Here is a 16,822-nt window from a genome sequence, read left to right on the forward strand (position 1 = left end):
TAGGAGAAAAAAAGAACACCTTGAATTCAAAACTCTGAAGCCTTAATCAAACATTCCTTTATGCAATTGTATGGATCTTTAGGTAGCGTTCAAAACCGTTTTACTGTGAAAAGGGTTAATCCAAAGCTTTTGAAAGTCTGGGCATGTAAGCATATTAAACAAAGCACTCTGGTAGCAAATGATCTAAGATAATGTCCATATTTAACACTGCTAATTACAATGGGGTCGTACTTCTTCTTCTTCTTCTTCTAGCCAGCTTTATTGCTTCTGAGCTGTGAGCTCTTTTGCAGACTGTGCCAAGGAAAAAAAGTGTGCTGTTTTCTTCAGCTGTTCAGCACTGCCGTAAAAGGTGTTGGTTATGTTGGGCTGTAGTGGAAGTAGGGTCTGCCTAAGGTGGATTTGGGAGGGGCATTCAAAGAGGATATGGTTTACGGTTTCAAAGGGGTGGGCGCAATGTCTGCAAAGGGGTAGTTGTGTGGAGTTTATTTTGTTCAGGTGGTAATTTAATAGTGGTGTGTGTCCTGTTCTTAGTTGGAAAATTGTAGATTGTTCTTTGCGGGGGAGGAAGTTAATACTGTCCAGTTTGTTAGGCGTAGTCATTTCTCTGTACATGGCTCTGCCTGTGTTTCCTGAATGGGGTCGTACACTTCTGACGCACTAACTAGAATACACGGCCAAAAGTGTTTCAGATGTACTCGAAAGAATATTGGTCACAAATTAATTTGTACGAAAATTCAACTTACATAAATTTGTTTAATTGTTTTCTTTCCCAATAAAGAAATTAAATATATTTAAGTAATCTACCTCTGTTATATAGGATGAGCCTTTTAATGACGTAGTTATTCTGTAAGGTCAGATTCCAACTCGGTGACGACTCTCCATCGGTATGAGTGCAGCTACCACCTTTGAAATTCGAGTCAGTATTTCCGTCAACAGCTACAACTGCATTTCCTTTTGTTCCCCAGTCTGAAGACTGTGTTGCAGTCTGATTGTAAGCAACGTTTCTCCCTAGTCATGTGTATCAAGTAAGATATAAAAAGAGAAAATATTTTGATATGACTTTATATTAGCGAATAAAAATACCTTTCTTTTAACGTTAAATGAATGTTATATATATATATATATATATCATGGGCCCCCGAAATGAACCCCCCCGCGCAAGGGGGATCGGAATTTAGTGACTGAATTTTTACTTTGATTTTGTTTATTTTAGGTGAGATTTTAATACTAAACCATCACTTGCTCAACGCAGCCAAGGGTTTTTGAGTTTGAAACCCATTACCAGGTGTTTTTGAGTTTAAAAGGCGCGGGAGGGTCTAAATCAGTAAGCACAATACGTTTTTGAAATAAAACTTTTTAATAGCAGGAAAATGCACTGTAGATACCTCAGAATATGCATTTTGTTGGGTTACAATACCAGAAATAGTGCTTGGCGGCGGGGATCGGAATGCCATCGTCTGCATTAGTCTACTTCTGTATTTAACAAGCTTAAAAATCCTGTTTCTCAAAGATATGTTCTTGGAAATCGAACTCATTTAAGATGACAAAGATGTCAAACAGGGGGTATTTTTTGTAGTTCACATTCACCGTGGTAAAATACTTCAAACTGTCATTTTGTTTTCTAATTAAAAACTGCTTTAAATTATCACGAATATAAAAGGTGGAAGGGCTGGGGCGGACGAATTTTAGTAAAGAAATCACACAATTTGTATACGAATTTATTAGTTATGTTAATAATATATACTAATTATTTATTTTTCAACCCATTTCTAGATTTTTCGGCCCTCTCTCTCTAGTATGTTGGCCGATTTGGTGCAATGGGGTGATTGCATCGATTCCGCCCCCCTCCATCCCAACCATAAACTTTCGAGTGCTGGGGGCGGTCCAATTTATTTGTAGAAATTGCAACTTGTTAACAGAATCAGTTAAATATTAATATAATTAAAACTTGTTATTGATGTTGTAATAGATCTTTATATTATGTCGTTCACCTGTTAGACCAGCAGTTATCAACCTTTTAAGCTCGGCGACCCCTTTTTACAATTCCCCACTCTGCCGCGACCCCCCTCTCCAGACACACACATACAGCAATAGAAGAGTAGGCAATAGCAATCCATATTTTTGATGGTCTTAGGCGACCCCCTGGCAAATGGTCAATCGACCCACAAGGTTGAGAACCCCTGTGTTAGACGATTGGGCCGGGGGGGGGGGGAATACATCTACTGCCCTTCCCACCTAAACCTTTTGAGTGTGTGTGTGGGGGGGGTCCTACTTTTAATTTAGAAATTATAGTTTGTGATCAAAATTAGTTGAATTTCTATAAAGTTTTTATTTTATGTCGCTACACTTCTGGTATCTTAGCCGATTTGATGAGGTGGGGGGGGGGGATTGCTTCTGCTGCCCTCACCACTCTAGCCCTCTGAGTGGGGGCGGCGATCCTATTTTTATGCATAATCATAGTTTGTGAACATAATTAGTTGAATATCTATAAAATATAAGCTATATATTGATGTTTTAACCCATTTGTATATTATGTCACACACACACTCTGATCTAAAATTGTATCATTAGTAAATATAAAATAAAACAGGGTTGTACCAGGTAGGAGGGGCGATACATGCAATCGCCTTCCGCCAAATCGACAAATTAATACTTTTTTTTTTTGTATTTTAGCTAACTCTTTAATTATTTACCACATTTTCGTGGAATCAACGTTGGTATAGTCAGTTAGGAGACAAAGAGTTAAGAAATTACAAAATTTAAAAAAAAAAATGTCACTAATTTAATTTATGTATGTTATAAATTAAATTTCTATATCAAAGAATTCGTTAATGCCAAATTAGCAGAAATATACAAAGAGCGAGAATAAACATTTTTACTGTACCGCCCTCTCCCCTTTCCAGACGAAAACATGACATTTTAAAACAGAGTAGTCAAATATGGCGACAGTGTTTATGTAATTGCACATGAATTTATCTTAGTTATTTTAAGAAAGACTTTGATTTGGACAATTTAGAATTCATACCAAATTTTTTAATATAAGAGTAACAATTGAGATGAGTTCTGAACCCAAATATTATTTTATTAGTCACCTTTGTCCAACCTTTACTCATACTAATATTTTTCTATTGTATAAAAAAATTGGTACTATAACTAACAATATATACTTTAATCATAAAAAAATGCAAACAAAAGTAGAGTAGAATCTAATTGGTCCACTTAATTTCTCGTCCCGTTTTGGAATTTGTGTTTTGCTTAGAGCTTTGAACTATAGTTCTGTAACAAAACAAAGTTACAAACATGCATATTGAACAAAATGTATCACTTACAAATGAGCATTATTATATTAAATATTATTTTTCCAATATTTTTGGTTTCTGCGGCGATCCTCAAAGTCTTAATCTAAATATGTGGGGTATCTTATCTTTTCAAGGAACAAATCGGTTGTATTTGCATTGTAGTAAAGGCCTGCAAATTCATATTAGAATATTTTCAAGTAAAACATTATTCAAAAGATCCTTTTTTAATAGGATGAATAATGAGCTGTAGATGTCAGGAGAATGTTTCTGCAGTAAAGAATGCAAGAAAATGGTTTGGCGTCGGGTTTGCCCCGGACCCCACTGGGGGAGCTTATAACGCTCCCCCAAACCCCCTAGCTGTCAAGAGAAAGGCAGTTTTTTGTGTGTTTTTGCCGAAGTCAGATTATTTGCAAACGATTGCATAATATATAGAACAATAAAAACAACACAAGACACAGATATTTTACAAAGAGAATTAGATGAATTACAGAAATGGGAATCAAATTGGAGCATGTCTTTCCACCCAGAAAAATGTCAGTTGTTAAGAGTAATGAAAAAACTAAAACAAATTAATTCCACTTATCTTATTCATGGCAAACCAGTAACACAGACTAAAAACGCAAAATACCTAGGTGTTATAATAAATGAAAAACTGTCATGGAACCCACATATTGATGAAACTATAAAAAAAATCAAACAAAGCATTATGATTTATTAAAAGAAATTTCTATAAATCAAATAAGAACATAAAACTAAAATGTTATTTAACCTTGGTTAGGCCAATAATAGAATATGCATCCTCCGTTTGGGATCCCTCAACTCAAGCTAACATTAAGAAACTGGAACAGACACAAAATAGAGCAGTGAAATTCATAAGAAACAAATATTCACATTTAACCAGAGTAACACCTTTAGTAAAATCACTAAATTTAGAAAGCCTTCAGAACAAAAGGCTCAAAAGTAAAGTAGCAATCATACATAAAACACTGAACCATAATCTTCAAATACAAAACCAATTTAATAAAATACTCTGAAAGACACAAAGATAAAGGCACATTCCTCGTCCCATATGCTAGGACAAATTTGTACAAATACTCCTTCTTCCCTAGTGCTATTAGAGCATGGAACGGGTTGACTGAGCTAGCCAGGAAAACCAGTGACTTGGCATAATTTAAGTCATTGGTTAATATGCATGACTAAATGCATGACGCGTAGGACGTAATGATCTTCTTTTTTGAAGTAACGTCTGTATTATATAAGATAAGATAAGGTTGAGAAACACTGCTTTATTTTTTTTTATTCTAACAATATATGCTGTACTCGCGTTTAGGCTTAGGGTTAGGGTTTACTGGGCGTTAGTGTTAGGGTTTGGGTAAAAATCGTCCCCACCACTCCAAAGTTCTGGAACCGCTAGTGTTGAAAACAGTGGACAGTTGAAAACACTCGATTTCACAACATTGCACCACTTATCTCGTTTTCCATATTTCTTCTAATTTTGTGGCATTTATTAATATTCTTTGATGGCTTTTGATATATATATATATATATATATATATATATATATATATATATATATATATATATATATATATATATATATATAGATAGATAGATAGATAGTCACTTACCTCCACTGATATAAAAAGAACATAAAGATGACAGATTCCCAGATAAAGTTAAAGAGGTTATCGTGACATCATCATTACATCGCCTGTCTAGAGTGTTGTTGTTTACTTCAGCGTACGTCTCATTAAGACAAGAAAACTTCTCAGTTTTTCCTTGTTTGGTGAACTGCAGCTTTGCATTTAACAACGTTTCTAAAAAAAGATAAAGATTTGCTTCTACTCTACGTTACAATGAAAATTGTAAGGTACAACTTAAAATAATGTTTGCCTATCCATCTCATTCAAATTAAGGTGGCCACGAAATTCTAAAAAATGACCAACTTACACCTATATTATTTTTATTGGATGGGAATATGTCTAATTTGCAATAGAAAGAAATATTGGCTTATAGGTCTATGAGCCTTATAGGGCTACCTTGTGGTACTGTATGTGAGGAATATTATCCACTATTAAAAACAGTTTTTGAAATATTTTAATAACTGTAAAAAATGAAAAAAATGTTTTGAAAACTTCATATAATGTGATAGGTAGTAGTTGGGAACTAACAGTAAGAGTATCTCGGTCATTTGAGGTTAACTCCTTCCCTTTTTTTTATAATCTAAATAAAATTTGAAAAAATAGAGCGAAACTACTGACTAACTTTTATTAGCTGAACTAAGGAATTTTGAATTAAAAAACTCAACCTAATAAAAATAAATTAACTTTACAAAAATCTAAGAGCTTTACTAAATGGAGTTTTGAGGTTAAACCCTTTCCTAATTAAAAAAAAGTGAAGCAAAACGAATAGTTAATACATGGGCGTATCGATAGAGGCATTTCGGGTTCCCTGCCCCCCCCCCCCCCAACCATTAAATATTTCACTAATTCCAGTCGAGGAGATAAATTAAAATGATTTATATTTAATTTATTAATAGTCTCAACTTTAAAAAGTGGTAATAATGTACGAAAAACATTATGTAGATTTATGCTTCGATTTAGATTTTTGTTCTGAAGACATTTACTAATTTTATAAGTTTACTTTTTTTTTTTCTAATAAAAGTTGTAATACCTGTAAATGGTGTTTACTAAACAAAATATAAATATAATTTTATAACATAAAATCATGATGCATATTAAAGAGATACATAATACTCACGTGGATCATTTACAACTATCCTCGTCCAGGTCAGAGGAATGGTCAGAGGAATGGCTCTTTTGTCTCGCCAAGTCACTGTTATGGACTTCAAGTCTGTTTCTGTATTACACGTGTTGTCGTTTTGATCGGTCAACCAGCTAACATTTCGACTTGGTGGTTCGGTAGTAAGTGTTGCATTAAACACAGCCAAATCTTCTGTAAATTAAGTACATTTGTTAGAAAGACGCAGAAAAAAAAAAAGTAAATATTTTCTTCAAATGGACTTTGCGTTATACTATCTTAATAATTATTATCCACCTTGTATCTTATAACTTAAAAAGAGTTGATATTTATACTTGTATTCCTAAAAACAAAAAAATATTGAATGTTATTGTAAAGAAAAAAAAAGTTCCCCGTTCAGACATTGCGATCTAAACGGCATATGATGTAAAATAAAGGTCATCTGTTTCTAAAGCAAACGGTTAACGAGGGTGTCATTTGACCAGCACAACGATCAACCTCTTTTACTTTTCTCCAACTAATGTCAGGAACCTTTTAGAGCTGGATGGACTCACAGGCGCCCGAAAATAAAAATCCCAGTCTTCACAAGAATTCGAACTCGGGACCCCGGTTCGGAAGCCAAGCGCTTTACCACTCAGCAACCGCGCTTCCAGAAATGTTCTTGTACCGCAGGCAAAGTTAAGTAAAACTAAATATACAAAAATAAATACTTAAAAAAGCCTACTAGTTCTCAATTATCACTTATTTTTAATCAATCATTGAATTAATTTTTAATAGGTCTATAGACTAACACTAAAAAATCTGTGCGAATTGTTTTTGTTGACTCAATTTTCACGATTATAGAACGCCCAGTGCGCTCTGGTCAAATCAATTTCATAAACCAGTTGGGGGAAGGGTTATCAAGGAGAAGATTCCCATGCTGCCTGTTGCTAGGATACATAATAGATTCGATACCAAGTAGTTTGAGTAGAAATCTCGGAACCAAAAGGGTAGATAGAATAAAACAGGAAATACTACAAGCCTAGAGTCGGTTGAGGAAATAATCATATGAATGCTTATTATAAAAGACTCTACGACAGTTTCCCCTGTAAATAAATGTTTTTAAGTTGGTTAATTCGTATCAAGTTATTTGAAGAGCGTCTGAGAGAATCGAGCAGCTGTGAAAATACGCATGAGATTGACGGTAGCCACTGAGTTATTTAAATTTTTATAAAACAAAATTACAAAGAGAGTTTGTGTTGTCAAACAAACTCAAAGGCGGCCCCATCAAATTCACCAACGGACCAGAAATGTATTCAAGCCACAGTCTTGTTTTGATCGTTTAAAGTAATTTTAAAAATCATTTAGCGTTATTTTTTACATAAAAGCCAACAGCTCAACACGTCGTCTTTAATATGACTTTTCTAACTCTTCTGGAATAACTTGAGTAGCATTAAGTGATCACCTAAGATCAGCATGAAAATCTCCCGAAACAGTTTCGGTGGCACCTAGTGCAGTAGCTCAGGGTGTCACCCCTCCCCCATCAATTTTCTTGTAATATGTTCTAAGTTCCAATAAACACTATTGCTGGTTAGTTCTTTTTGTTGAACCAATACAGTGAACTGATTACCTACTTTTATTGATTTTTACTCAAATGTAAAATCAAACGTTTATGACATTTATTCAAATGTTATTGCAAATTTTACAATGATATTTAATTAAAATTAGAAACAGACGTAACATCATATGAACATGTTTCCTTTGTTATACTTTAAGACAGAAGTGGTAAAACGTTGTGCTTTGACATTTAAACTTAAACTACCATCTAGAGATTTTAATATCATTATCTTTTCCGATATGTCTGCTTTTGCCAAGATATAATTTTTCCCAAATAGTGTCGATCTGTGTGGTCGCAACCTTCGCCCGCCTAATGACGCCACTGCTCCAAGATACCTACTTCTTCCCAACAATTTCGATTAATATGTTGGAGTAGATGAACAAGGAAAAAAAACAAGGTAACAAATAGTTTGTTTAAAAACACAAACTCAAAATCGGCAGACAAAGTGGTCCACCCAGGCAGGTAAAAAGGCAGGTTTTAATATTTTGACAAAGAACATTAGAATTTAATTCTATCAAAGACAAATGACAGAGAAAAGAAATGGAGAAAGAAGGTTGACAGATCTTGTGTGGTGCCTTAGAGGTCAAGCAGACCAAAAGATAGGTGAAAGTGAATGTGAAGTTAGATGTGAACCTGGCCTAACTGATGTCTGATAATGAATATCTAATTGATCTAATTGTTTTGTTAAGGGTCAATCTCTTATGCCTCAAGAAACAATTATTTCCTTAAAAAAAAATCTACAGACTGTTGAAGCCGTCTCAACAAAACAGTGCTGAAAACTTTGCCCGGGATAGAGAGGAGAGTAATGCCCCTCCAGTTGTTGCAGTCTGCCAAGTTGCCCTTTTTTGGAAGCTTTATAATCACTCCCTTTTGCCAGTCCTTTGGGACTTTTGAAGTTCGCCAACATCATATCAAATGAAGTCAAAAAGAGAAAAAAAAATACTTTCCACTATGCTACGGGGCTTGGAATAAAAATGATACTTTAGTAATCATTGTCTTCTTCCGTTTGTGGGATTAGGTATGAATAGTTTACATACAAAAGTTTGGGGGTAAATTTTGGGGATCTAGAAAGTTCAACAGGAAAATGCATAAAGTAACACATTCCTTCTTCTTTTTAAAAAGTAGATAGGAAGGAAAAAGTAATCGAGAAGCTTAAGAATTGTTTATATCATAAGGATGAAAACAAAATTAAAACAATAACTAATTTATATTACAGAACTACTTACGATATTGACATCTGTAACCAAACCATCCACGTTTACATTTATCGTTGTCTGCACACTTGAGATTATCTTGACATTGTCTTTTGCACTGACACTTATACTCGCAGAAATCTCCAACATCGCAGACTTTGTCTTGTTCTGAAGATTGTCCTTTTAAAAGAAAATGGTTTTGTTATTTTTATTTTTATAATACCGGCCTATGCACGAACAATGGATTACATAATACAGTTGAACTTTAATGAGCTTATAAGATCTAACAGTTTGTTTCACAGTCATAGTCGGATATAAGGTAGGGCAGGCAGGACCGATGACCCGGGGACTTAACTAGAGATGGGCCTCCACAAACTAAAAAAAAAATAATTTTAAAATTTGACGGATCAGAAACTGTAACATTTTCTGTAATATGTCTTTTTTTCGCATTTTAGTGACAATTTTTAAATCTTAAGGTTGGCAACAGTGTCAGGTTTAAGAAGAATTCGATTGTAGCGTGCTCGTAGTATATAAAGGCAGGCAGAACGTTATTCCAGGGCCTTTACAAACTCCTAAACAAAATATTTTAAACAAAAATATGTGTAGTAAATAATTTTTTAAAGGAAAATTAGTTTCAATTTACAAGTACTCTGTTTATTTCTTCTAAAAGCATTTAGATTTTATTATTATGATGTTAGAGGGTGCCAGGGTCGAGTTTCGTTAAAAGGAAACAAAATTCATCGTAGTCTTTTTAACAGTTTTGGAATTTTCTGGTGATGTGGCAGATCTGCAGTAGTACCGCCCTCTGACAGGCAACGATAATGTTCCTAGGAATGTTAAGGGTCTTGAAGGTGTCTGTGAGGTCAGTTGTTATACCCCCTCGGTCGATAAAACAATGGGGTATATTGTTGTTTTAGATAACTTACATAAACGCTTAATCTCCAAGCCTAGGTTCCCATATTTTCGTTGTTTTTCCAACTCAGTTTTTCTTTAATTATGAGAGAATGGTACGGCGATGTCAATAATGGTAGCGGCTTTTTTTTTCTTTTATCGATGAACAGCAGATCAGGGAGATTAAAATCTATCGTTTTGTCGGTCAAAATAGGTCTATCCCAGAATTATTATTTTTAGTAGTAGTAGTATGTCAGAAACGAATGTATATTTATTCTCTAGCACTGCCAGGGTCGAGCTTTGTTAAAAATAAACAAAATTCATTGTAGATTATTATTATTGTTATTATTATTATTATTATTATTATTATTATGTTAGAAACAAACGAGTATTCATTTTCTGGCGCTGCCAGAGTCGAGTTTCTATACAGGGAAACACAAATTCTTCTTCTTATTATTACGAAGTGGATTTGTGTTAACGGTTTAGAAAAAGTGTAGGGTCCTCCACAAAAGTTCTGCCCCGGAGACCTCCATACACTTGAATTCGGCCCTGTTAACAACAACGCGTTTACACGGAACAAACAGGCTTACAATACATTCATCTATGTAATTAAAGCCAAAACTAAAAGGCGTCGTATCTTGATAAGGGAGCTGCTGTTTGCTGATGACGCGGCACTCGTATCTCACTCACAAGGAGGTCTACAGAAGCTAGTGAACGCCTTAGCAGCTGCTTGTCAAGAGTTTAGCCTTACTATAAGTCTCTCCAAGACCGAAATCCTGGCACAAGACGTAGCAGAAATACCTATAATACAAATTGGGAACGACACCCTTTCAGTCGTGAAGGAATTTACCTACTTGGGTTCAACAATTGTCAGTAACCTAGACTTAGACATCGAGCTGACAAAAAGGATAGGAAAAGCTACCACAGCATTGGCAAAACTCTCCAAGCGCGTCTGGGAAAATGGTAAATTGACCACAGCGACCAAAATCCTAGTCTACAACGCCTGTGTTGTGAGCACTCTCCTTTATGGCAGTGAAAGCTGGTCAACATACATGTACCAAGAGCACAGATTGAATAGTTTCCCCTTGCGCTGCCTGAGACGCATAATGGGCATCTCTTGGAGGGACCATGTCTCCAATCAGGAAGTTTTGAGATTGGCCAATATGAAAAGCATGAATGCTCTCCTGACACAAAGAAGATTACGCTGGCTCGGACATGTCACCCGAAAGATATCTTATATGCTGAGCTTGTGGAAGGAGTCAGACCAAAGGGCCGCCCAAGACTAACATATAGAGATGTCTGCAAGCGAGACATGAGAGCCACAGGCATCAGCGAAAGTATGTGGGAAAACATAGCTAAAGACCGGAGTGCATGGAGACAGACTGTGCGTGCTGGGACAACCCTTGCTGAGAACAAAAAAATTGAAGCGGCCTTAATCAAGAGGGAAAAAAAGAAAGCTTCCCTGTCCGCTAGCCCTGAATCAGAGGCATACACATGTATAAATTGTGGCAAAGTCTGCCGTTCTATAATTGGCTTGATTAGCCACACCAGATTCTGCCCCGTCTCAAGATTAAGCCAAAACCAGTGACTCATTTGGGCTCATCCATTGCCATTCGAGACAAAAGGAGCCATATATATATATCATGTTAGAAACGAACGAGTATTCATTTTCTGGCACTGCCTGGGTCGAGTTTCTTTACAGGGAAGCACAAATTCTAATTATTATTATTATGAAGTGGATTTGTGTTAACGGTTTAGAAAAAGTGTAGGGTCCTCCACAAAAGTTCTGCCCCGGAGACCTCCATACACTTGAATTCGGCCCTGTTCACAACAACGCGTTTACACGGAACAAACAGGCTTACAATACATTCATTTAGGTAATTAATTTTATTGATACAACTGTCTGAGTGGGGTGGGGGTGGGTAAAATACGTGCGTTAGGAAAGAAAGAAAGGTTTCAAGTACGCATCTGTGGTATTATAAGGTGACTTTTAGCAGTGTCGGCACTAAAAGGGTGCGGGGGTGTGGGCTGCACATGATGACATCAACTAGAGGTGATGATTAAGTGGGGAAAAATGAATTTGTATAGAGAAAGACTACTATAAAAAAAAGTCAGTAGTTAGATACCCGAACATGCTTCTGAAGCATTAAGTCTAGAAATCTTTAGATTCATTTTTTTTTATCTGATACAATTGATTTTAATTTATTAAATTCTATCAATATATAAAACGTTATTATCATGCGTTATAAGATCAACAATAAGCAGTACAGACAGCAATGTACATGGGGCAGTGACGATGAGCACTATATTTTATAGAGAACAACGTTTATTAATTATATTGTTAAGAACCGACCCGCGGCGTAGCATACCCCGCTATTTAGTGAGAAGATTACTTGTTCTCTCCCCCCCCCCTCTTTTTCTTTCTGGGCCGCGCTCTCTGTCACCGCGAAAGTTACGTGGGGCAACTCTAGTCCGACTTGCAGAGGGTTAGAGATTCGGCGTGCGTGCGTGGTGCACCGCATGGTTGGTCGACGAAGAGATTTATATATATAAATACATTATAAAAGACCTTCTGATTTTCCGTGTTTAGCAAATGTACACAGTATCGAACTGTCAAGACCTCATTCTACATCATCAAAGGGATCATATAAAGAACAGTGCACGGAGGAAGCAAGTGTTAATTAAAATTAACCAGAGAAAGAGGTCGGGAAACAAGTAGCGAACATCAGTTTCTTGAAGGTGACACACAAGAGAAAAATATTGGAATAAGTCGATTTTAAAAAGTATACAATGGGGAAAATTAGTTAGTCGAGACCATTGAGCTGTGACAGGTCCTTGAGCAGTTTAGGGTTCATGAGTTCATGTTTAAGACTCAAGTTAAAGATAGAATGTTCAAAGTTGTATCAGTATAAAGTTGTTTGAGTACAAAGTTGTATCGGTACTAAGTTGTTTTAGTATAAAGTTGTTTGAGTACAAAGTTGTATCGGTACTAAGTTGTTTTAGTATAAAGTTGTTTGAGTACAAAGTTGTATCGGTACTAAGTTGTTTTAGTATAAAGTTGTTTGAGTACAAAGTTGTATCGGTACTAAGTTGTTTTAGTATAAAGTTGTTTGAGTACAAAGTTGTATCAGCACTAAGTTGTTTCAGTATAATGTTGTTTGAGTATAAAGTTGTATCAGCACTAAGTTGTTTCAGTATAATGTTGTTTGCGTACAAAGTTGTATCAGTACTAAGTTGTTTTAGTATAAAGTTGTTTGAGTACAAAGTTGTATCAGTACTAAGTTGTTTTAGTATAACGTTGTTTGAGTACAAAGTTGTATCAGTACTAAGTTGTATCACTATAAAGTTGTTTGAGTACAAAGTTGTATCAGTACTAAGTTGTATCAGTACTAAGTTGTTTTAGTATAAAGTTGTTTAAGTACAAAGTTGTATCAGTACTAATTTGTATCACTATAAAGTTGTTTGAGTACAAAGTTGTATCAGTACTAAGTTGTATCAGTACTAAGTTGTTTTAGTATAAAGTTGTTTAAGTACAAAGTTGTATCAGTACTAAGTTGTATCACTATAAAGTTGTTTGAGTACAAAGTTGTATCAGTACTAAGTTGTATCAGTACTAAGTTGTATCAGTATAAAGTTGTAGCAATGTTAAGTTGTAACATTATAACTATTTTAACAGTGTAAGTAAGAAACAACATTTTCTAGATTATACAATTTATGTCAAGTTGATGCTGAAATGAGAATTTATGAATTGTTTGAATTTATGTTTGGGGGAATTTATTAAAGAAAGAAAAAAAAACACAACTTTCTTCAGAGTGTTTTAAAGATTGTATATTTCCCCGGCAAACGATTCTATTAGTGCCATTGAATATACATAGAATGAAATTAGAATAGTAGTGTAAATATGGATGGGATTCCATCCATCATATTTCCGGTCAGTATGAAAGAGAGACAAAGAGAATTAGGAAAAAGATTCTTTGAATATAGTAGGCTGTTATATGTTTGTCCTGGTGAATAAATACATTTATTTACTATAAAACTTCATTGTGCTGCTTGCCTTAGATTTAATATAAATATTTATATATATATCATTGGCATCCTTCAGTCGTAGAACGACTATGGTTCATCTTAGAGCACACTTCCTCATGTGGCTGTATAAGTGAGATGAAAGCCTGGGCATTATTTATGGTCGGAACGATGTCGCCCACACAGCAGTTACCCCCTCTCCTCGCAGCTGATGTGACCAAAGGAACGGAATATCCAATACAGTTTGGGATCAGTAGCGCCGCAGGATCTGCCAGGCTGTAGCACGGTGTGCCACAGTTTGCCTAAGGGTCACCAGCTCCTGATTTTTCCTCACGGTTGTCTCCCGAAGCCTTTCCCGTGTTTGGGTATAGCCGCATGGCAGCGGAGGTTTGGATTCAGAGTTTTCCTTCTCCTAGATGGGTAGCCAACCAAGGCTAACGAGCCCCTCCTGTCCGAAGCTTAATGGTTTAGGCGCCAGTTGCTCGCCTTTGCCTCTTCTCCTGTCCGTGGTAACGGTTCCGCCGGGCTCTGAAACTGAGCCACACGTGAAGGCCAGGAGTTGGACTGGTTATTAGAGGCTTTTTGAGACGCATGCCATTGGAAGCACTTTATAGGTAATGGTGGGCTTAAGACCATTACCACTTCCGGCGTTAACAACCTGGCGGAACCTTAATATATGTTCATTAATATGCAACATCTGACAATAATCATTATGTATGGCAGCCTAAATAAACAATGAGAGTCCTGACAATATTACTTGTAAGAATTGTAACTGAACTAAGTCTAATGAAACTGTCATTACTAAAAGGTATAATCTAATTAGGACTGTCTTTTTAATGATGCATACATGATTACTAGATTTGTTTAAGTCAAACGCAATCTATGGGAGTGGCCCACACCATCCATCATAGTCTTGAACACGGCTCACGAGCACATTGCTACCTCACTGACAGATGTTGTTGCCTAGTGGCAAAGCGAGGGACCTTGAGTTCAAACTTCTTCGAAGAATGGCATTTGAATATGTGTTATTTCGACGTCCCCAGTTCCCCCCCTCCCCTTCCAAACTGTATTGAGTACCTGAATATGCTGGAGAAGTTAAGACTTTAGGTGACACCTTCACTAAATGTGAGCCATAGAAACACAACGTGGGACTAATGTATTGCAGCGCAATCTAGATTCAATTAAACATTATCTAGGCCTAGGGCATGCGACATAAACTACGTAAAGTGAACTTTGTGAACTAAAATATATAATTTATAATAATAATAATATAAAAATATCACATGAATTAGGTCCAATCCTTGTCATTTCCTTCTATCTTCTGTTCTTTTTTTCAATATTCACCTTTTTATCTAGTTCAGCGGTTCTCAACCTGTTATGCTCGGCGACCGCCCCCATACACACATATATAGCAATAAAAGCTTAGACAATAACAGTCCATATTTTCGATGGTCTCAGGCGACCCCTGGGGTAATCGTCAATCGACCCCCAAAGGGGTCGCGACCCACAGGTTGAGAATCCCTGATCTAGTTCATCCATCTCTTTCTCTCCTTCTTGAACTTCCTCTCCTATATCCTCTCCTCTTTGTCTCTCTTTCTATTTCTCTTTCTATAAATCTTTATTTCGCTATATTACTCACTCTTTATCTCTCCAACTATCTTCTGCCCTATGATGTCTCCATTCACAAACCTCCCATTTTTCTGTAGCTTAGTGTCACAAACCGCTGTGTTTGTGTGTGTGTAGCAGAACAACACCAGTCCACTACGGGCCTGGCTATGGAATGTTGACCTAACTGACCCCTTACCTGCCATCATGGCCTCAGTTATTGTTAAATGTTGTTTTTTTTTTCTTGTTATTTCTATTTTAAATCTAATACAATTATTTACGTTTTTAGTATATTTTATTTAGTTGAATTAGATTTATTTTAGTATTGGGAAGGGAAATAAGTACCTGTATACTTTTAATATGTATTTTATTGTCACGAAACCAGGTGACCTGGTCTTGAACGAGGGAGGGTGACCTGGGGACTTTGGGGACAAGGAGGCAGTTAGCGTGAGTTTTTTGAGAGCGGAGGGTCGCATATCCCGCTTCTGATTGTTTTTAACATTTTCAACTACACTTCTATTTTGAGCAATGCTATCTTTAGACTACAAATTTACAGTCATTTAGCTTTTTAGTTTGTTTATCAGTTTTCATTGATGTAACCATATATTGATGGATGATTCTATCTATTAATAAATGTCTACGTTACTTGTATTTAACTATCATTCTAGTGTCCAGTGTTATATGTGAGTTGTCTACACAAACACCAATACCAGTTAAATTGCGACAGGGCTAAAGCCACGAAATACACAGTTCCAGAGTCAACAGTCGGGCCTCCAGAATCACCCTAGACAACGACCAGTCGAAGCAAGCGCCAGCACACTGCTAGCGTCTTGTGACACTTAGTTTCCATTTTTTTTTCTGTCTCCTCTTTGTCTCTCTATCTCTCTAAATGTCTCATTTCTATCTTTTAGCTCTCTCTCTCTCTCTCTCTCTCTCTCTCTCTCTCTCTCTCTCTTTATATCCATCTTTTTAGCTGTCATTTCACCTGTACTCTATTTTTACCTTGTAAACAGCCAAAGTCCAGGTATAATCCAAACACGAAACAGAATATGAACCTTCTCATTTTACTCCAAGAACGATTGAATTTCCCTGAATGAACTCCCAATCCACACACCCGTGTCTGCACCAAAACACTAGCCGCTTTGTCTTTTCAAACTACAACACTCTGGGACAACGACACACTTCACTTAAAGTATAAAGTTCTAAGTAGCCACACTGCTACAATGCTACACTATTAAAAACGATGTGCCCGACACACATTAGATGGCAAAGTACTATAAATAAATCTGTGCATATTTTTTTTTAACATCCTTGAACAAGTGATGTGGTCTTAGTGGCCTACTAAGTTGAGAAAAAACAGATATTTTAAGTAATATAAGTCAAAGTAAATGATGTGTATTTACTAGCATACAGCCAAAGAAAAAGTGTATCCTGGTAAATGGATGTTTTGCTAT

The 16,822-nt window shown here is 36.1% G+C and overlaps 1 protein-coding gene and 1 long non-coding RNA gene across 2 annotated transcripts; both read right to left on the reverse strand.

Moving 5' to 3' along the window:
- Positions 1–808: 808 nt before the first annotated feature.
- LOC129926195 (uncharacterized) lies at positions 809–6,101 on the reverse strand. The gene is made up of 3 exons (XR_008777845.1): positions 6,060–6,101; positions 4,928–5,116; positions 809–1,008 (listed from the first exon to the last, which is right to left on the reverse strand). It is a non-coding gene; the product is annotated as an uncharacterized LOC129926195 (long non-coding RNA).
- A 4-nt stretch (positions 6,102–6,105) lies between these two features.
- LOC129926214 (uncharacterized) lies at positions 6,106–16,822 on the reverse strand (the record flags this gene model as incomplete). Its single annotated transcript, XM_056028736.1, has 3 exons — positions 16,371–16,822; positions 8,883–9,017; positions 6,106–6,254 (listed from the first exon to the last, which is right to left on the reverse strand). Coding segments are annotated over exons 1-3 (345 nt in total), but the record flags the coding sequence as incomplete, so codon positions are not given.

The sequence above is a fragment of the Biomphalaria glabrata genome, chromosome 5 (genome assembly GCF_947242115.1).
Source record: "Biomphalaria glabrata chromosome 5, xgBioGlab47.1, whole genome shotgun sequence".
In the NCBI taxonomy this organism is placed as follows: Eukaryota; Metazoa; Mollusca; class Gastropoda; family Planorbidae; genus Biomphalaria; species Biomphalaria glabrata.